The sequence below is a fragment of the Caloenas nicobarica genome, chromosome Z, assembly GCF_036013445.1.
Source record: "Caloenas nicobarica isolate bCalNic1 chromosome Z, bCalNic1.hap1, whole genome shotgun sequence".
Taxonomy (NCBI): Eukaryota; Metazoa; Chordata; class Aves; order Columbiformes; family Columbidae; genus Caloenas; species Caloenas nicobarica.
The window spans coordinates 54,291,400-54,312,508 of NC_088284.1; the positions used below are offsets into that span (position 1 = coordinate 54,291,400).

At 43.3% G+C, this 21,109-nt stretch overlaps 1 protein-coding gene across 7 annotated transcripts in view; it reads right to left on the bottom strand.

Moving 5' to 3' along the window:
* The window catches only part of NTRK2 (neurotrophic receptor tyrosine kinase 2), a 201,300-nt gene extending 181,665 nt beyond the window's left edge, over positions 1–19,635 (bottom strand). For 5 of the 7 annotated variants that reach the window (XM_065655715.1, XM_065655717.1, XM_065655718.1 and 2 more), the window contains exons 1-3: positions 18,953–19,247; positions 1,799–1,873; positions 1,494–1,565 (exon numbers count right to left, since the gene is read on the bottom strand). In XM_065655715.1, the coding sequence (XP_065511787.1) occupies positions 1,494–1,565; positions 1,799–1,873; positions 18,953–19,161 (356 nt within the window). In that variant the 5' untranslated portion in view covers positions 19,162–19,247. Of the gene's footprint in view, positions 1–1,493; positions 1,566–1,798; positions 1,874–18,952 lie in introns of all 7 variants that reach the window. The other 2 variants (XM_065655716.1, XM_065655720.1) reach the window with 1 other exon arrangement.
* Between the last annotated feature and the right edge of the window lie 1,474 nt (positions 19,636–21,109).

The following is a 21,109-nucleotide window of genomic DNA, read 5'->3' on the forward strand; positions in this document are numbered from 1 at the left end:
GCTTTTCCATAGCCAGTGAATACGCACTTGGCTTTATGGAATTTCATCTTTTACAACCATAATTCACTGAGCAATTGTTACAGAGGTAAACACACAAATTCACTCTAGAAGATACTTCCTTTGTATCACCAACTGTTTACAGTAAAAGCTACTTTATTAATGACTATATGAAGTGATATGTAAACTTCACAGGCCGACAAGATCTGGTTCACACTCCTCCAGCGACTGTTCCACATTAAGGTCAGCAATTATTGTTTACGCAGATATGGACATTCATGTCCACTTCCTCACAGAAATTCATTCCCTTTCTTTAGAAAACACAGGTGCAGAAAGTGATTCCATTTCATTAGCAAAGCAATCAGCCCTGGCTCAGTTCAACAGTTCTTCCATATTGCAAGGAAGTAACTTACAAGCCCGAGGCTTGGCCTTATGTCTTTTTGATCTCATTAGGACTTCGACAAAAGCAAGGGGTTAAGTGCTAAATATATCTAATAAAGATGAATGGACTGAAACACACACTTGAATACTTGGCTAAAACAGGGCACTTGTGAGGAATTAAGTCCCTCACATGATCTCAATGTTTTGTAAGACTAGATCCTCAGTTTTCCATCTAAGTAGCAAAGTGAGCTACTCCATGTCTGCCCCATCAAAAGGCACTACAGTTCTCAGGCACACATACTTACACTAAAAAGAAACAAAAACTTTCATTTTAGCTGATCATTTTTCTCTGTACTTTTGTAAACTTTGATCAGTTCAGCCTTTGGTAACTCTAAAGTGTAAGTAATCTAGAAAAACACAGTCAAGAAGCTGCAAAGGCACCAACTCTGCTTCCTGAAGTTCATGAGCCACAAATTGCATTTGGTTATGAAAAGTAACCTCATTCTTATAGTCTGCTTTGGGTGCATTAGTTCAGATCTTGAGTTAGCTTCCCAAGTTAATATTCTGATCATCCCCACTTAGACTACAGTCATTCCAGTTCCCAGGTACGCACACTGGTCAAATTACACTAGATGTGCCCCATGCATGCACCTACTGCCCTGCAGCTGCTAAAACACATTCAGGTAGTTGAATCAGACTAGACCTAGTCAGACCCGTGTCACTGAGTGTGATGTATAGGGTGGACATCACATTCTTGGCACCAGCTCACTCAGCAAGAGAGAGCCACTCTTCATGCTGCACTGCTCACCACAGAAGACGCAGCCAGAGTCCACTGTTAGAGACAGGATAATGAACTAGATAATTTTTTTTACCATCCCACGTTATGTTCTTATGACCTGCCAGTTCCTTACCACACATCCTTACCTATGTTCTGCCAGTTCTTTACTATACATATCTTATTTAGGGTCAATTAATGACAGAAGGCATTGTAAGTCTTTCTTGCTAAAACATTTTATATTAATGAAATGGTAAAGGAGCAAAATAAATAAAAAATTAAATACATTAACATGAGTTGGGCAGTTTTGACTTTCGGAGTAGACACTATCCTTACTCACATGTATTGCAGGTTGACATTTTTCACAAATGCATGACGGGACACAAATCTTAAGCCTGAATCCACCACAGTCCTGTCAAAATACAAAAAACTGTTAGACTATTTCATTTAAAATATAATGGAAAGCATAATGATAATAATAAAGAGTGTGTATGAAATATCAACAAGGTTGAATCACAACATCTACAACTGCAAGATCCTCTATAACACACAAAGTTAGGCCTAAACTCTGATGAGGTTCTATAGGCTTCTATAAAAGAAATAAAGAAAAAATAGCCTTATAAAATATGCAGCCCATATACTCACAGATTTTTAAGTCCAACATAAAATCCAACTTCATTGTCATTGATACTTTCTAATTTTCGCTGTTTTGCAATGTAACTGTTGAAAAAGCAAGACAGAAGAAAAGTATGAAAGTGGATCCTTCCATGGCTTTGACTGCACAAAGATCAAGTACTCATGTCTGAAAGTCAGCTGTAATTGCTGACCTATTAAAATTAACACTAAGATCTAGTTAGAGCATCTGCAGAGCGAATGTGCTGCTTAAAATCTTCCCCACTGATTACATGATATTTCCTGGGACAGGGCTGGAGCAGAAACAATTGGGTTTTACCCACAGGAAATGAGGCCTTGCTCATCAAGTAAGCAAGCCACCCTGAAGTAAGTAAAGCCACATTACACTGTCACCATTTTCCAGGAGACACTTCCCTTCCTCATGATTTCACAACAACAAAAGGGCCAACTTTAATGGTGACAGTGGAGCTACCTCCACTTACGTTGAGGAGGCATCGGACTGCCCTAGGCTTTTCTCTGATGTTGTTAACTTAATCACATGTTCAACCGATTTTCTCCCTGCCACAAAGTAGTTTCGGTTCTATTTACAAGGTGTGGCAATAAGGAAACTGAGGAAAGGCAGGCTGTACTTCATGATGTTACATACGCAAGCAGAAATTAAAAGAAAATAAACTGTCATAGTAGACCAAAGCACTGAGTCCACTCACATAACATGAATATCTGCCTGAACACCAAAAGGATGTGGGCATGCAAGCCAGTCCTTTTTATTATCATCATGTGAGATCTACAAATAACCAATGACATCTCACAGACTGGAAATTAAAATGTTTTACAGATAATGCATGGGATGATATGTAATCTTCTGCATGAAGAAAAAAAGTTTCACAGTGCAAATCATGCAGTCTAGGAAGAAGAAATCAGTGGAAACTGCAATTCAACTGACATTATGGGCAGAAAAGTAAGCTTGATGTAAAAGACGCCTTGCTAAAGAGTCCATGCATTTCAAAAGATAACCTCAGTCCCAGAAAAACTTAAACAGAGATTGACCTGTACTTTCACGAGCATCCAGAACTAACCAAAGCTGCAGGTTTTTCTAAAGATGAGTCTTTCTTTGCTAGAATAAAACTTGTCTTTAAGCACTTTTTTTTTTTTTTTAATTTAAAGGGAATTCTGCTGAATTGGAAAGAAGGTGCATTGCTTTCCCAAAGGCAACCTGACTATGTCATCTGGTGTGTTGAGAAATTCACTGTGTGTTCACATCCCAACAGAAGCTTGAGAATACCAAAAGTTGGGTTGGGCTCTCCTCCAAAGCTGCAAAGCTGACTTGGGCTATGCTCTTGCCAAGTACCAGAAAAAACAAAAAGTGTCTCCTAATGGGATACATTGTCCCTTGGGAAAAAGGTGGGCAGTAAAAAGACAATGCATTACGCTAGACAAAACACATTACTACAGCATTATATTACACTGACTGCTCTGCAGGGCTTCTTAGGATAAGATTAACATGGTATACACATTATAAGATAATAGTCCTTCATATTTTGTGTTTCCTTGGATATTTAAGGCAATCTGGAAGATACCTTCCTGGTCCTGCCTTCAGTGTTCAACCAACAAGGATCCTGTCAAAACTAGACAGAGACTGGGAAAACACAGAAGAGCAGGAATTGAGAAAAATGGACGGATAAACACAGATGGAGACTCAGAAGAGTAAAAGAAAAGAAACTGAATGACCAGTTGTACTAGCTGAAGATTAAGCCATCGAAAGAACTTCTGATGAACACTGCCAGAATACAGATCGATCACATCACTTATCACCCATCCAAACCTGACATTGCAATTTTAATCATAAAAACATTTAACCAGAACCTCCCACTACAAGGAACTCCAGAACTTGACATAACTCATAGTGTCACACAGAAATACATCAGTGTATCCTGTGGTAAGCCTCAGACAGTGTGAAACAGCTCAGCTCTGCAGAAGTCAATGAAGCTACCACAATTCACATCAGACCAAGATCTGAGATTGAGCACACAATCTATATTAAAAGATCAGCCTTGGTCCATTAGAGAACAAACCAAAAGGATGATATTTGGGAAGAAGCAGCAGCATGAATTTGTAATATTTTACTTCTCTCTCCTATTGCATCTCCTAAAAGAAAAGCAAGGCGGCGGGGGGGGGGGCATATTTTAATCTGAGCTGGTGATAGTCTCTTTATGGTGAATGATTTATGATTCCAGTTCCTAACTGAAAGAACCAAAAGAAATCACTGATTTTCCAGAACCATAATTCAAGTAGGAAGCCAAAAGAAATTCTGGCAACTAACTGCAACTAACTCAAAACAATAACTGCTCTGCAGTACATTTTTAAAAACACTCTCAGTATGGAACATGACAGTAAAGCAAATTTCACGCCGTTGGAAATCCTTGAAGAAAGATTGGACAGTTGTAATTTACCATAAGCAGGTCATGTCCTCTTATGCTTCCTTACTTGCTTAATAAGTCTGTTGTAAGTTAAGCCTTTGCAGCAATTTCATAGCAGTGAGACAAAAAAATGAGTTTGATGACTGTAGCTGTACACTGTAAGGGGAAGTTCTTCTGTTTAATTTAGTGGGAGATTCAAAATAAAACCTCTCCCCAACTGAAGTCTATTTTTACCTTCTTCACAACTACTTTACCTTGTTGTTACTTATCATCAAACATTAATACTCTAAAAGCTCTGACTTGCAGTGGGCGACGCTGGTAAATGTAATTTGCCTGCCTGCCCTTAAGAATATCCACCCTGTTCTTTAACTGAACATTTTTATTGTAGCATAGAAGAAAAACATCCTGACTCACTGGCTGAAGTCACGTGAGGAGCCTGGAAGCAACCACAGCAAAGCATCGCACCGCCAAAACCTGGCTGGATGTCACCCAGCCTGATCATATGTACCAGCTCACAAACACCGACTGCTGCTGCTAAACCAAACCCTCTGCTGCCTACAGTGCTACTCGTTTGATTATACTATAACGTTCTGCCTCTCCTTCAGTGAGTCATCAATAAACAATGTTTGTTTTCCGACCTTTAATTTCATCCCCTCTTTGAAAACTACTGATTACTTCTAATAAAGGCATTCAGAACCACACACCTAGTGACTGCACATTGCAACCTACAATAACACGTCCATCTCGGCACACTTCAGCAGCTATTGAATAATGTCCCACGCTCATACTTCACCACTTCTGCAACTTCTGGAAAGGGTATTTTAACATCCTATTATAAAAGAGTTAACTCCTCCAAATAAGTTCTCCTTTAAGAGGGTGGTCTTCACTTCTGTTCATTACATACATGAAAGACTATGGATACAGTCTGTAAAATGTCAGTGACGCAACCTCTGAACTGGAAGAGAATGAAGAGAAAGCAGGTTCTGCTCTGTAAAGGGGTCTAGATTACTTTGTGCCTCAATAGCTCAAAAAAGGATTTCACTCTAACTTTCAATTCTTTTTCTTAACCTGAAAAAAAATGGTCAGCAGAAGCACAACTTCCTAACTTATTTGATTTACTCTGTTTCCTCTGTATTAATGTAGGTTAAGGTATACTACTCCATTTGGAGCTATAATGACATGCTGGAAAACTAGTGCACACAAATCTTAACAACATAGATGCAAGCGAATAACATTGTAGTTCAGCTCCAGAAGTACTTTTGTTGCCAGAAACCTCCCTTTATGGGAAACATATTTTCTTAACACTCCAAAAAATACATCAGTTATATGTTTAGCTCTGGTTCATACAGCTGGGAAGAAAGTTTTTAAAATTAATAAACATCCCCTGGTGAAATGTTTCTGAACTTTGGGAAAACTTTATACTCCGAGTTATTTTTTCATGCAGTCTTTAGGGAAAAAGGCAGCACACTCAAGACATTGAACTGTCAGTAGGTGAATTAACATTTAATGACAGGTCATGTATGTCCCTAGTCTACACTACTGTGACAGCTGTATGGTAACATCGACAATTAAACACTGCATAGATCCCTAGCGCTGTATTTCCTTACAAACTCAAATGTCAGACCAAGTTCATCAAAAGGTATGCTACAACTTAGGGACATTTTCAGCACACCTGGGCTGATTTACAGTTATGCATCAAAATAATGCAAGATTTTTAAGCTTGACACATTATTTGATGAAACCTGGCAGATTCAAATGGGTTTCATTTGCAGCCCCTCTGAAACCAAATTTAAAATAATGCTGGAGGGGTGTGAACTCACATAGTTTGACAATGAAGCATAGAGCTACACAATGTTGCATATCAGGAATGCCAGGTTTCAGGCACATGTAGGGAGCAATGATACAATCTCCACTCAACCACCAAATCTTTCTACATAGGACCACACTCCCCCTAGTATGGAAACTGTAACAGCAAGCAATGAGCACGATACAGACACCTACAAGCCACAAGTTCTCTACGGATATCCAGGTTTATTCCGATTATTTTATTTTGCTGTCTCCACATGGTACCACCAGTGCCAGATTTCATGAGGCCAACCTCAAGAAACACAACTTCTACTGCTAAAAGAGCATGCCGAACTCGGGAAAGAGGCAGTGTGTTGAGTTAGTCCACTGTGGTCCTACCTAACATTCAACAGTTCTACAAACAGGTGCTCCTTGGCTGTCTGGTGTCTCCTGACAAATTCTGAGCACGTGCTGCAGTGGTATTTTTTTTTAAACTGTGAATCACTCTGTACTTCACCAAGAGTGAAAAACTGATTGCCACTATCACAGCCTCCTTAAGTCATCCTTGAGGGGTTTTTGTTGGTTTTTTGGTTTGTTTTGTTTTTTTCCCCTCCCATTTAGAGTATTTAACCATGAGTCACAGAAGACTACAGGAGGTAGCTCTCCACGTGCCGGTACAGCAGCTCTGGAGCTAACATAATTAACTCTGGGATGTTTCTCTACAGCCACAGGCACGCCCATTTTTGGAGCAAATCCTTCACTATACATATCCCGCATTCAGGTAATGCGCTGTTCAGGGCAACCTGAAACTCAGCATCTCCCAGACAAGGTTACAGATCTCAGTCACCTTCAGGAATTCCCTGTTCATCATGTGTGGCTGCGTCAAGACAGCGGGGCTCAGGCATTCTGCTTGGTGCCAATACACTATGATCATCCAATGAGTAGTACCCAATTAGTAGTACACAGTTGCCACTGGGAATTGCTTCTCCAAAGCCATCGTCCTGAACAATTAGTGCCAATCCACCAGCATAAAGCAGGAGAAAGCAGGAATTCAGTGGAGATCCCAGTTTTATTTTGGCACTGCAGGAGTGGATCCATACCCTTGTCTATGAGTACTACTCCCTGGGAAATGGAAAGCCGACAGTTTGCCAGCCAACCTTAGCTCCTTCTTTACAGTATGCAAACATGAAGGCAAAAGTAAAAATAAATGAATATGTCTGCAATGCAGAGTTTAAGGAAACAGTTACTATATTTAGAGGTAGGGAAAATGAAACGTAATGCACCCTTGGGCTTACTTACATTTCTGGTTTGGCTTCAAGGTGTTTGTTCTGTTCTCTTCAAGCAGCAGACTACCAAATCAAGCAAATTCTCCAGACATTTTATACAGCTTTCAAGATTTAAGATTCATGCCCTTGACGAGCTCCACCTTCAGAATTATTTTACCCAAAATGCATGCAAAGCTTATTTAATTATCTTCTCCATTCGGAGACCTGCCCTCCCCCTTGAGCTCCATGAAGTTTGTGTATTTGGTATTTCACCAAGACATCAATTTTTGATATTTCTCCAGAGTACACTTGACTGCTACACTCTAGCTTTTCCTTCGCAAAGATGTTTTGGAAATGTTGATATTCCTTGATATAGTCAGAAAAAAAAGTATCAGCTGGGCAGACAATAACCTATTTATTAAAAAAGATATGTCTTAATCACTGACCTTATACTTATCTACAACACACATTTTTTCCACTGTGTATAAAATCATCCCTGCAGACTGTTAGGAAGAGGCTTAAACTCTTGTACAGTCCCTTTACAACACATATACTAAAAATTACACACTAAATAACATACAAAGGAGAGTTGCGTATGTGGCTTTTCATTAGCTCTTGACAGAAAGTAGACACAAGAACAATCTTTTTTAAAATCATTATTATTATTTGGCTTGCAGGAAGAATGGGCATCTGAAAGGAATGAATAAATACAAACAAATACATGTGACAGAGCACTCGAACTGACTGCCCAGAGAGGTTGCCGAGTCTCCTTCTCTGGAGATATTCAAAACCCACCTGGACTCATTCCTGTGCAACCTGTTCTAGGTGAACCTGCTCTGGCAGGTGGGTTGGACTAGATGATCTCCAGAGGTCCCTTCCAACTCTGGCTACTCTGTTGATTCTGCGACATTTCTTTCTCATACAGAACCACCTAGGATGGTGACTCTTCAAAGACAAGTAACAGAACCACTCTCTTTTTCAGCACTTGCACACACCACCTCTGTAGCTGTCACTGGCCTTGATGCAAAGGAGAATGACAAAACATCAGTTTCATTGTTAACAACACAGTAAGATTCCTCCTAACCATCCTTTATACGCATCTTTTTAGTTTCCTCAGTGAACCAAAACATGAAAGCATCTTGGTTGATGTCAAAACCTTTGAATTCTCTTCTTTCCAGGCACCCATGCTTAGACAGCAACTTTGTGGAATGGATGTCTTAAGTCAGTTTCACATCCTTCAGAGCTAGATAAGCACTTGTTGACATAAGTCAGTATGCTTCAAGAAGTTTCAAGTCTTTTTCCTATCCTCAGGTTGTGTCATGTTCAATATTCTCTGACTCCTTGATTCAACAGAAGAAATTCCCTCTGAAATTCCCTCTGAGGTCAGTCTTCCCCTCACATATATTATTTCCACTGTTTGACATTAATACTTGGCTTTATTCAGTTTAAAATTACTGGCTCTTGGAATGTCAAATACTCAGCTCAATCTGCTCTGATATTCACTTGATCATCAAGACATATGTCCATACGTGCTACACTGTCCACTGTCTCATTCACTGCATGCAACAGACCTCATGCCAAATACAAGTCAAAAGATAGTACTTCCAAACGATGGAGTGAAACTGCAAAACTTGAAGCCATCTATCCAGGAAAATCCATCTATATCCTGCTAATGCATTAAATTTGCTGAATAATTGGAGTCTTGAATCTCAAACAATATTCCCCTTTTCATAAGCCAAAAGAAAAATTCCTTCTTCTGTTTTTATTTAAGTCTTGAGGGTCTACATATGGTCACAATCTCTACCCTTTTTCTTTGCAAATACTGCATAGAGAACCCAACTGGTAGATGTTTTTCCGTTCTTCAAATGATACCATCTGCTGCCACAGTTCACAATCGATTTCCCAGTCTCTTTCCCAAGACCTGTAAAACATTTTGTGTAGGCCTAACCACAGATTTGTGTCTTCTTCAAGCCGTATCTTGTTTTCAAATGGAAGGCATACATTAATACATCTTCGCATTTTGTTATTGAAGCATTCCAAAAGGGTTACAGGTTGTCTTTTTGACCTTCCATGATATTGACTCGATGTTTACCTCAGTCTTTGAGGCCCAGAACGTGTTGCCATCTTCTGTATGTCAACACCAATCTATATTTAACCAATGCATTTTTCAGACAGCATTTCAACAGCATTAAAATTGCTTCTTTGCTAAAGACTCTTCACTCTTCCACATTTATGTGCTCTTCCCAGTTCCCTATTTCAGTTTCTTTTATCACATTTATTTCCATTCTGGTTTCTGTCCTTTACAGTCCATTTCTCCTCATTTTAATTGGCCAAACTTCTGAATTTCTAGCTTCTTCCTTTAGCATTCCTAAAAAAAAGCACTTTATCTTCACTTGAGGAATCCTGCTCTTCACTTAATATAAGTAGTTTCTTACTTGCACTGCATATATTAACATAATGATGTGTTTATTACACTTTCCGCACATTTGTCAGTATCCAGATTATTTCTAATACTTGTGTTGACTGCCACATTGCTGCCACTGTTTCCATAATTTTCCACATTCCTGTACTTGGCCAGTTCGATTTTTGGGAAATTCCCTCTTGCAATTGTACATGCAGACAAGCATTCTGTGTCTATCTTTCAGGTTTCTCTTTGTGTTTCTGTTCACTCCACTGCTTGACATATACATACTGCCTCTTCCACAGTGAGGTCAACTTTACTTCAGAAACACTCGTGGATGTCTTTATTGTTATACTTTGGGAAAATACACTCTTTTGCAATAATTAATTTTCCATTTTAACATCATTTCAAGTCTTAGGTCATCTTCTCTACCATTTGCCCTTCAAACTGAATTCTCACCCTTGACGTACCTCTTTCACAATCATAAGAATATGCAAAAGTGCTCTACAGCAGGTGAAAACCATGCATACAACCAGACCAAGCAAAGAGAAGGAACAACTGCCCTGTTTCCATGCAGACAGGAATGCCATGGAGGGTTGGGAGAAATGTTCAGGGCAAGGAAGACGGACAGAGTCATTCTTCCACCCACGCTCACCTCCAGGACAAGCGGTATCTATTTCTGCAGCTGTGCCACCTAGGTCCGCACCCCCCAAACAACACAGGCTCCAGGCAACAAGACAGTCGCTGCACACAAACGCGGTCCGGAATCTGCAGTGATGTCTAGTGCCAAAGTAGCATCCAGCATCAATATTTTTCTGTTTAGGTGCCTTGATGGCACATGTGGATTTGTGCCAATTCAATTGTTTTAAAATATATATGAATCTAACCCAAAAAGTCTAAAGTTTTGTCTACATGTATAAATAAGTGTGCAATACACAGTCTTCAAAAGATACTTACATTGCTACTACTCTAAACTGTAAAACACTTCAACATATGTTTAAGTACACTACAATGTTAGTCCCATGAAGTCAACAGAACAGCTCCCAGCAAGAGACTACAGTGTATGTGTTCATCAGGTGAGGACCATAGCATGCATAATGTGTTCAAAAACCTGTTTCTAAAAATTACGAAGAGGCAAGAGTGGAGCAGGGAGTAGGAGATGAATATGCAATAGACTACTCACCCACCCAGCTGGGCAGGGCAGGAAAGGTAATTTCACCTCCCTGGACTAGACCAATATACACCAAATAGATTCATCTGTTAAAAAAACTAAAATAAAATAAAATAAATGTTCCGTGTGAGGTAGAATACCACAGATTTGGAAGAAATGCTGGAAATAATGCTATAGTAGTGTCCAGGAGTACCAGGTTCAATTCCTTCCTCTCCCTAAGGTAATGTGATCCCAGTCTCTCAGAAGATACCCTACTATAAAGCAACCTCAGAGAGAGCAGTCTCAACCTTACCTGTTCATGCTATTCTAATTTTTGCCGTAATTGAACACTCAGTGGAGCAGGACCCAGCTGTCTCACTGCACAAACAAGCATCACAGTCGCTTTGCTAAACAGACTGTCTTGCTTTCTGACCCAAAAGCACATTTAAATACTCCATGCCTAGGAAGGCAACTCAGCCATGAAGGACCAAGGCAAGCCCACATCTGTACACCATACAGGACAGCAGTCAAGATGCTGACGTGCAAGACCTTGGTTCAGGCCCATGCTCTGCTTCATGCAGAGCAGCTCCCCACACGTGCTGCTGAAATGGTTCATCTGGGACCACACAAACATCTCACTCCACAGCGTGACCCTGCTCGCAAAAAGGAAGGTCTTGCTTTTTCCACTTAACCCAGGGAATTAAGTCCCTGAGGTTTTCTTATACTCACGGGGGAGAGAAGGGGATGCCTCCACCAGGCAATTTGCAGTAGGAACCTAATTTAGCCTCCTGAATCACCTCCTGGAAGAAGTGGGCTCCCCATTGCTGGCAGGAGAGTAGCCAGCCGAGTTAAGTGCCTTCGCTACACAGTTCCTAGGGACTTGCCAGATTTTAAATGCTGAGGCCTGGGACAGTCCCAGACGTGATCAGCAAGACCAGCGCATGACACCCACAGCACATGCTGTGGAAAGTCTCCCAGTCTGTGCCCAGTTAAGTCTGACATGCCCAGTATGTGCACATGATTTATCCGCATATGCTCGCTGTGCTGTCTGGCACTCAGAAAATCAGACAGCTGTTGCAAAAGAATGGGAAAAGTCATGTCCTATACGGTCTTCATATGGAATACAGCATCTGATTGTGCAACGTGGACATCCGTGCTTCACAGCATATCTGCTGAATACGGCATTAATTATTTTTACATGTCCAATTAAGAATAAAAAAGGTTAAAAAAAAATCATTTAAATCTAAAACCGGAAGATTTCTTTTGGCTCAACTGTCAGACCAAGTAGAAAAATAGATAACTTGCCCAGCCCCAACTAGAGCTCTATCAACAGACTCTTCTGTAAGGAGCTCAGAAGAACTGCCATTTCACTGACTTTCTGTTTCAGCAATGAACTAAGTTTGATTAATCACAGAATCACAGAATCACAGAATGTTAGGGATTGGAAGAGACCTCAAATGATCATCTAGTCCAATCCCCCTGCCAGAGCAGGAACACCCAGATGAGGTTACACAGGAATGTGTCCAGGCAGGTTTTGAATGTCTCCAGAGGAGACTCCACAACCTCCCTGGGCAGCCTGTTCCAGTGTTCCGTCACCCTCACTGTAAAGAAGTTTCTTCTCAAATTTAAGTGGAACCTCCTGTGTTCCAGTTTGTACCCACTGCCCTTTGTCCTATCATTGGTTGTACCGAGAAGAGCCTGGCTCCATCCTCGTGACACTCACCCTTTACATATTTATAAACATTAATAAGGTCACTCCTCAGTCTCCTCCAAGCTAAAGAGACCCAGCTCCCTCAGCCTTTCCTCATAAGGGAGATGCTCCACTCCCTTCATCATCTTTGTGGCCCTGCACTGGACTCTCTCCAGCAGTTCCCTGTCCTTCTGGAACTGAGGGGCCCAGACCTGGACACAATATCCCAGATGTGGTCTCACCAGGGCAGAGTAGGTCCTGTCGTGACTGCAGCTGCTACTGCTTTGCACATGGAGGTGCAGGTTCATTTCAATACAGAATTATACAAAACTTTGTAAAAGACCTCTCTACAATACTCAATCTCAGCTTCTTCTTGCCTCAATACATTTAGTCATCACATAGTACGAAAATGCTTGAGATCCAAGAAAAGCCACCAGTCAAAAATATATCAAATAATGGAGCAACAGCCCTCTTCCAAACTCAAAACAGGCACGAAAATGCTTGAATCAAAGTATTTTCATCCTTTGCATGTGTCCTCTAAACTATTCTACCCTGGTAAAATGCAAATTCCATCCAGTTTTGTCACTGACTTTAATGTCGCCAGAATCTCAGCCTCAGCTTCCCTCTGAAAAAAAGGCACCTAAGAACCTTGCTGGATTGAGACCAACACGTTTAGCAAAAGGCTGGTTCAAGTCACGACATCCAGAGATTACAATCTCTTAAACTGACTCTGAAAATGTCTTGGGCCTGCCTCGTTCCACTTTTACTTCTGAAAAAAAAAAAGTCATTTATTCAGGCCTTGCCTAGGAACCAAAGCATATTGACCTGGAAGCTGATCTTCAGTAATGTATCCTACTGATGACAACACAGGCCAGAAAAAAAGAATAGCTGAACTGGTATTAAACATATTTAAGTTTCAGCTATACCTTCTGTTGATGATCAATACTCAATGTAGGTCATTTTCTTCCAGGAAAATTTAAAAAAAAAAAAAGAAGTATATTCACAACAGAATTTCCATGGCATGGCTCCTTTTTCTAGAAGTCCATTATGTTTGTGCAATGTTGTGGTTAATAGTACCAATGTAAGAAACAGGATCTCCATATGCATATTTCAGGAGTGGGAGTAGTTTGCTTTGCTTTACGCAGTTTCTGAAAATACAGGCTCACAATTGAACCGGAATTAAGGTGCATCCCATTTGTATTTGACTTTAATAGCAGCTATGTGCCTCCATATATTTGGATGAAGAGATCCTAGCAAACGGAAACAGCACCCAGTAAGAGAGTGTATTTATATCCCAGAAAGTACAGGCATGTGGCTTTGAAACCTCTATGAATTTATTCCTCCATTTGAAATGCATGAAAACTGATGAATTTATACAATCGGTGCTTCACTTTTTAAAGGACAGTTTTTAAAGAGAGGTTTTTCAGACGTAAACAAGCTAAACACACATTCAACATCAACAAAGCATTTAGATGGTTTTAGTGTTCTCTGCTCTGTTTTTCATCTTTTATTAGTCTTCATTACCTGCTACACTCATGCAGCTAGGGCAAGGATATTTGGATGGTCACCTTCACTGACATATTATTAGACATTCTTGCAGTGACAGATGACAAACGGGAAAGAGAGAACTGCAATCCAAAGCAGGGAGAAGCGGGGGTCTCTCTCACTTCAAAACAAAATCCAAAATGGAGAAATAAGGCCCTTGTTTAGTTATGTAAAAGGTTTTGCTTCACAGTTACTTGGGATCTAGAACCTTGCTAAGCTACTTTCTCCCTTCCACTGTCAGCATAAAAATAATAAAGCAAAAAATAGAACCTGCAAAATCTGGAAATTGCCATCCTAAAGATATCACAGTCTGGACTGCCGGGCCCTCTGTTTTCTCATTAGTATGGAAAAAAGTGGAAGTTTCTTGAAAACAACATATTCAAGACCAAATCCTTGAATTCATACAAATGGCTTTCTTTTTACTATATACATCCAAAAGGTCTCATAAAAGCCTTGGGTGACGAAAGACACAGATGGAGAGGCAGCGTCCTGCCAGCCCACCCCTGCCCAACACTGAGCACCTCCTGAAGGATGCTGCCTCCTCCAGCACCAGCTCTTTCATCTCAGCCGGATGGAGACAGAGCCAGTGGAGTCCCACAGGAGCCTCATCCGTCCTCATCAATCCAAAGGACAGAGACTAAAACAAGCCACACAAAAGGCTTCCTGGGAGAAAAAAAAAAAAAAAAAAAAAAATCCCAGTATATACGAAACCCAATGCTTTGTGATATTTGGAGTATTTTTAGAGCCTAGAGATTACAAAACTGATTTTCAGAATGCTTACTTTTGACTCGCCTTAACCAATAACCCAAATCTTTAAAACCAGCTATTATATCGCTACTGTCCAAAGCCCCTTTAATAATTTGTAGCCTGGTGCCTCGTGTTTTATTATACAATTCCAAGTCACCAGAAGTAACCTTTCAATCCAGCCAAGCCATGCAATGCTGTACAGCCAAAAGTTTTTTTGAGGATGAAGGGGCTGGGGGTTGAAGAGCCTTGTAGACAGTTTTATGTTATATTAAATCTGCAACAGCCTAGAAATCTAAAATGAAAGAGACCCAAAATACTAGCAGCTCTGAGCTTCATATGAATTTAAAAATGCCTTTTTTTTAGCACAAGCTCACATGACTTGTTAAATAATTTACTCTATAAATTACTTATCCTGTCTTATTTATTAACAATCCTAGAGTGCTTTATATAGCTGCATTAGAAATTTATTTTGTGGTTTTGAAATGTGGGCAATACACAATCACCTCTCTCTTTTAATAGGCAAGAGCTTAAAAGTCACCTACTATTTTGTTGGCAGGCAGTTCTTCCTGAAACACAGCAATTAATTTCAAACCCTATTCACTTGAATAATCATAAGTCAACATTTTAATGACTTGATCCTAGAACTGTGAAACTAGGCCAGGAATACACTTGCACTGCAAGAAGACACTTTGAAATCAAAGTCTTTGAAAAGTCATATACACTGAGATATACTAATAATACATTTTACTTCATAAGAAAATATTAGACCAGTCCTTTTACGGAAAGTCTTGAGCACTTCAAAAATGACTCGTTTACTATCCTATTAATATTTCTGCTTGAGTGATCTTGCCAAGGACTACTTATTTGTTATGGTGACTACAATGCACGGATTTAACAACACTTACATACTCGTTTTGCTTTCACCACTCTTGGTCCTTGGCTCTTAACGTGAGTTGCAATGACTGATAGCATGATTTTAATGCAGGATCTCTAGGTGAACCTCCTTTAGCAGGTGGGTTGGACTAGATGATCTCCAGAGGTCTCTTCAAACCCAAATTATTCTGTGATTCTGTGGTCTCAGTCTGGAGTTCAATTTATCCCTAACAATATCAAAACTACCAAATAATTATTATGATTAAACTCTGTTATGATAAGAGAATTTAGCACTGGCACATGCTTTTCAGATATAGACCAGCCCCCGTCAGCACCCTAGCCCACTGGGCAAATCTAAAATCTTGTTAGAGACAAAGAATTTTCAAAATCTGTCTTTTACGCACATTAATAGAAAACTATGCAAAAACAACAAGGAAGGGAAAGAGTGAAGAAGATGACTAAGAAAAGCACCAGGCATAAATACTCTTATACCCTCCCACACCAATTTGCAGCAGCTGGCCCTCACAGGGCTGATGCAGAAGTGCCTTGGGTGTCTTTCTGCTGCTTTCAGTGGATTTGGATGGTGGATCCAAGCAGGAATCAACTAATAGCGGGAGGAGAGTGCTCATTAAGCTCTAAACTGCAACTTACCCATGGACCAAAACAGAGCTGAAGCACCTGGGTATCAAGCAGTGGAGGCTGCCCGATGCACGGGACCGCATCTCCTTCATTCTTACCAGCACCGCCGCAGCCTTCTCTCCCACGTCTGGGAGCCAAGGGGAGGTCCTCACTGCCCCTTCACATCCTTCCTGCCCAGTGCCATCCACCTGGCCCACAGCCAACCCTCTGCACCACCATGGGTTCCACATGCCCGCCCGAACCGTGCAGTTATCCCAACGCTCCCAGTGCAAACGGCCAAGGTGAGGATCCTGACCCAGCCACATGCCCCAGGCACTTGTGGATGCTCCGCATAGGACTGAGGGGTCCGCTCCCACCAAGAGCAGGACTTATGCAGCAGATGAAGGATTGGTTTCAACAGTGACTCAGGAAATACATCGGAATAAATCACCAGAAATTAATTGTCTTACGCTCTTCTCATTCTTATTTACAGCAAGAGTAATTCCACCAGATGCCGATGGAATCGTGCTCCTGTATCTACAAAACACATAAAAGAAAAATCAGGCCTGAAGCTTTCCCAGTAGAATGCAATGCCCCAGCCTCTTAAACCGGTTTCTTAGCTTGAATAAAGCAAGATGTGTGGTGTTAAAAAATGTTTCCACAATCTGTATCTACCATATTTGAACTGCTTTCCTGCATATTTGCTGTTTATTGAGCTCCCACAATGAAATAACGTGACAGCTACTGCAGTCCAATTTTTAATTTATGCCTATAAACTAATTAAAGGGCCTCTGTGTTTCATGTTAAAAGTACGCATGAAAAGACCATCTAAAATACGTGCAACAGCATCTCCTGAGAAATCCATGACTCAAAATTATTTTTAGATCACCAAACACAACAACATGCAATGTCACAGAATGATACAGTAAAAACTGAAAAGAACAGTAAAGACAGTGATGCTCAAAAACACAGGAAAATGAAAACCACAAGCATCACTGCAAAATGACTAGACATGTTTTAAGTTGACCATGGCTGGAATACATATTTACATATGTGTTTTCTCCTCTGGCCTTTTAAACAGACTTCAAATTCTGTGGCGGAAATTGCTCTATTACCTCCAAATTGAAAGTACTTGATAATAAGGCTAGCAAAGCCTATGAAAATTAACAGAGACGCATAGCTCAAAGCATTTTTTTTTAATTAAGCAATACACAGAATATTAAACAAATATCTGAAACAATAACTGCTGAAAGACTCACTCTTTACCATAGCTCCTAATAATGTACCAAAGATAGGCCGTATATGAGTAGTAAAAATGCATGTCTCCAGCTTTTTCCCCAAACACATGCGGGGAAATACTGCAAATTGACTTCAGCAAATTGCAGATAGGTAGCCTAGAGGCTAAAATCTAATCTAAAATCACACAGTATTTCATGGTAATTTCATATTGTTTCTAAAGGAAAGTGAAAAAGAGAGGAAAGATGGAGAATGCAAACAGTGAGAAATTTATATAGATTTAGGGGAAAATATACTGGTATCTTCTACATTTAAAATGCCATGGAAAACAATCCAGAAATAACAGTGATTGGGAAATATGGAGGTGGACAAAACAGCTTTAGAAGGGTTTCTTTCCCCAGATGTATCATCTGCAAATTCAGCGTCCAAAATCATTTGCTCAGCAAGAGCCTTTGCAGCTTTTCTCAGGCAATGTATTTGGATGCCACACAGTACAGAGCTGCAAAACGATGCAGGATTGAACACAAAAAGCTAGAGAACTCCCTCACTGAATATCATCTGGAGGAAAACGAGGATGGAAGCAACACAGGGGTAAGAGAGAAAAAAAAAAATTGCACCTTCCTCACTATTACTAATGGTTTCCTGATCCTCCAGCACTTGTACAGAGACAGCACAATTCTCATACCTCTGCAGGCTCAGTATTTTCTCCTTCTAGCCACCTTGGTGGGAAGGGCAAAGCAGTCTCGCATGCCTATGGCCAGGGCAGGGAACACACTCTGCTGTCCCATCCACCAGAAACAGCCGCATCCCCTCCTTTTTTTCCCTTTTTGTTTTAATATTTGTTTTTCTTTTGTTGTTGTTTTAGTAGAAAAAGCGTACAAGAGACATGGCGGGGGAGGGAGGGGTGGAGGGGGCCGGAAAAGCCACCAAAACTCTTGGTTCGCGGGAATAAACTGAGGGAGCGAAAGTAAAAAAAAAAAAAAAAAAGAAAGGAAAAAAAAAAATAAACCCCCTCTTGCAGATCTGGGGCCGCCGCAGAGGTGAGGTCTGGGTGGTGCGGCACCCCGTCCGGGGCAGGGGCCGGAGGCGGCTCCCCAGCGCGCCCTCCCGCTCCCCGGCTGCCCCGCGGTCCCGCTGCGGCCGCCGGCCACCCCCGCGCCGCCCTCCCGCCGCGCCGCCCGCCCCGCTCCCCGGGAACCGCATCGCCCGCAATTAGGATTCATCATCTAAACGGGCTCGCAGCGGTATCTCTGGGAAGTGGCGTCCAAATTAAATCACGCCGGGCTTTTAGGCTTCCACCCACCGCCTCTGCCCGCGGACCAAGCGCCTTTTGGCGCGGAGAAGTTCCCCGCCGCCCCCTCCCGCAGCGTTCCCTGGCTGCTGCGTCCCACCGCCCCCGTACCCGGGCCGGGGCCGGGCTGGGCCCGGGCCGTACTCACATCTCGGTGACATTGTCCCCCTCGGCGCTCCGCTGCGGCACGGGGAAGGAGGCGATGCCCGGCGGCGAGTCATCGCACCAGATCCGCCAGGAGCTGCAGCGGCAGGACGCGGGGCAGCCCAGCGCGCCCCGCCAGCAGCCCAGCACCAGGCAGCACAAGCCCCACAGCCGCGCCAGGCCGGGCCCGGGCCTCCGCCGCCAGGACACCATGCCGCCCCCGCTCACTCCAGCACTGCCCCGACGGCCTCCTCTTGCTCCCGCCGCCGCTGCCGGGGCGCACGCCCGGAGAGTGCGCAGCCTTCCGCGCCGCGGGCGGGCACCCCACGGTCGGGGCTCACATCGGCGCGCCGCAGCCGCCCCGCTTCGCTGCCCGCCCGGGGCGGCGGGAGCCAGAGCCGGGCGCTGCGGCGGGACCGGGGCGGAGAGGGACGAGCGCGGCCGCCGGCACGGCAAGGCGCGGCACCTGCCCCGGCCCCGCGGGCGGGCGGACAGCGGCGCCGCCTGCCCCCGCGGCGGCTCCCGATGATGCTGCAAAACGCGCGGAGCGGCGGGGGCAGGTGGCGGAGGCTGCGCGCCTACCTGCGGGGGCTCGGGCGGCCGCTGCCCGCCGGAGGGAGGGCGGGCGGAGAGGGAAGCGCAGCCCGCGGCAGCGGCGGCGGGGCTCGGGGAGCCGTGCTCGCCGCTTTACGCACCGTCTCCTCCTCCCTCCAGCTGATAATAAAGCAGCCCCGGCTCCTGCTCCAGCCCAAGCCGGGGAGCTGCCGGCAAAGTGACGTGGGGCTGACGCAGAGAGGGGCAGAAACTCCACAAAATGAGCCTGAAATCAAAAAAAAAAAAAAAAAAGACAAAAGCAACGAGGGAGGGAGGAGGTGGGAGGGGGAGAGAAGGGAGGATGCCGAAGAGGAGATACCAATAAGCAGCCTGCGCCTGAGCCTTCGGACGCACACACATATATACACACACATGCACACACACATACGCACGCACGCGCGCGCCCCCCGCGGGACGGGGAGCGCCCCGCCGCCCGTGCGGACTGTCCGCCCCTGCGGGCGCAGGCGGGGACAGCTTGCCAGGGGGCACAGGGCATCCCCGCCAGGGCAGGATCTCGCCCTCGGGTGATAAACGGGCGTGTTTTAAGTGCCCCGGGAGGCGACGGATGAGCGACCCTAAAAAGCCTTGCTGTTTACCCAAAACGCCCTGTCCTCCCCCTGACAGCTCCGCGGTCGGGGATGTTTTGCGTTTTCCTACACCTCTTCCCCCCTCCCCACCCCGGGTGCGGATTTTCCGCAGCGGTGCCGGTGCGCGGAGCCCGCCGCAGTGCCCGGCGCTGGGCGCTCCGCAGGCGCCACCGCGCGTCCCGCCGCCGTCCTGCACCGCACCCCGCCGCACCCCACGGAGACACTCCAGCGGAGGGGACCCGCTGCAATTAGCGTGGGGGATCAATTAACCCCTGACCCTCCTGTGGACTAATACGATGCCCGCTCTAGCATGGTGGGAGAGCGGCAATGAGTTAGCATTTCCCCGCATGAAGGTTGAGGCAGGTCTTAGTACAGCACGTAATTCACAGGTGCAATAGGCAGCTGATCTGGGAAATTGGGCCTAATAAAGATAGTCGTTCCTTGCCATTTCAGCGGCTATATTCCTTCTGTCCTGGTAAGTGACAGACAGTCCTTGCTTTGTGGCTGTTTACTTACCTCTGTACCATTACATCCAAAGATGGTGATGGTCCTTTCTTACCTAATTACCTGAGCTGAGTAATTTTGAACTGAGTAAATCAGGGTGAATTAAAGAAGGGAAGGTTACAGATTTTTTTAATTTTTTTACAAAGGTACAGAACAAGTAGCCAATACACTTTACAAAGTACTCAGGAATCAATTTGACATGGCACTTATTAATTGAAAGTACTCTCCGTTCTTTTTACATTTGCTCAGGCTGCTACAGAAAAATCCAGTTCTTACTGGGTGCATTCATGGCCTAACAGTCACGGGCAGGGCTGGTTTTGCTTTCAAAGAACATCCTACTGAGGAAGTCATAGCCATACCAAGCTGAAAAACTCATTTATACCTCCCTGTAAGACAATGAGTGAAGACTGGCTAAAGAGACATAATTTAAAATATTGTCAATCATGCTATCATACTTAAACCAAATTTATTTGAAA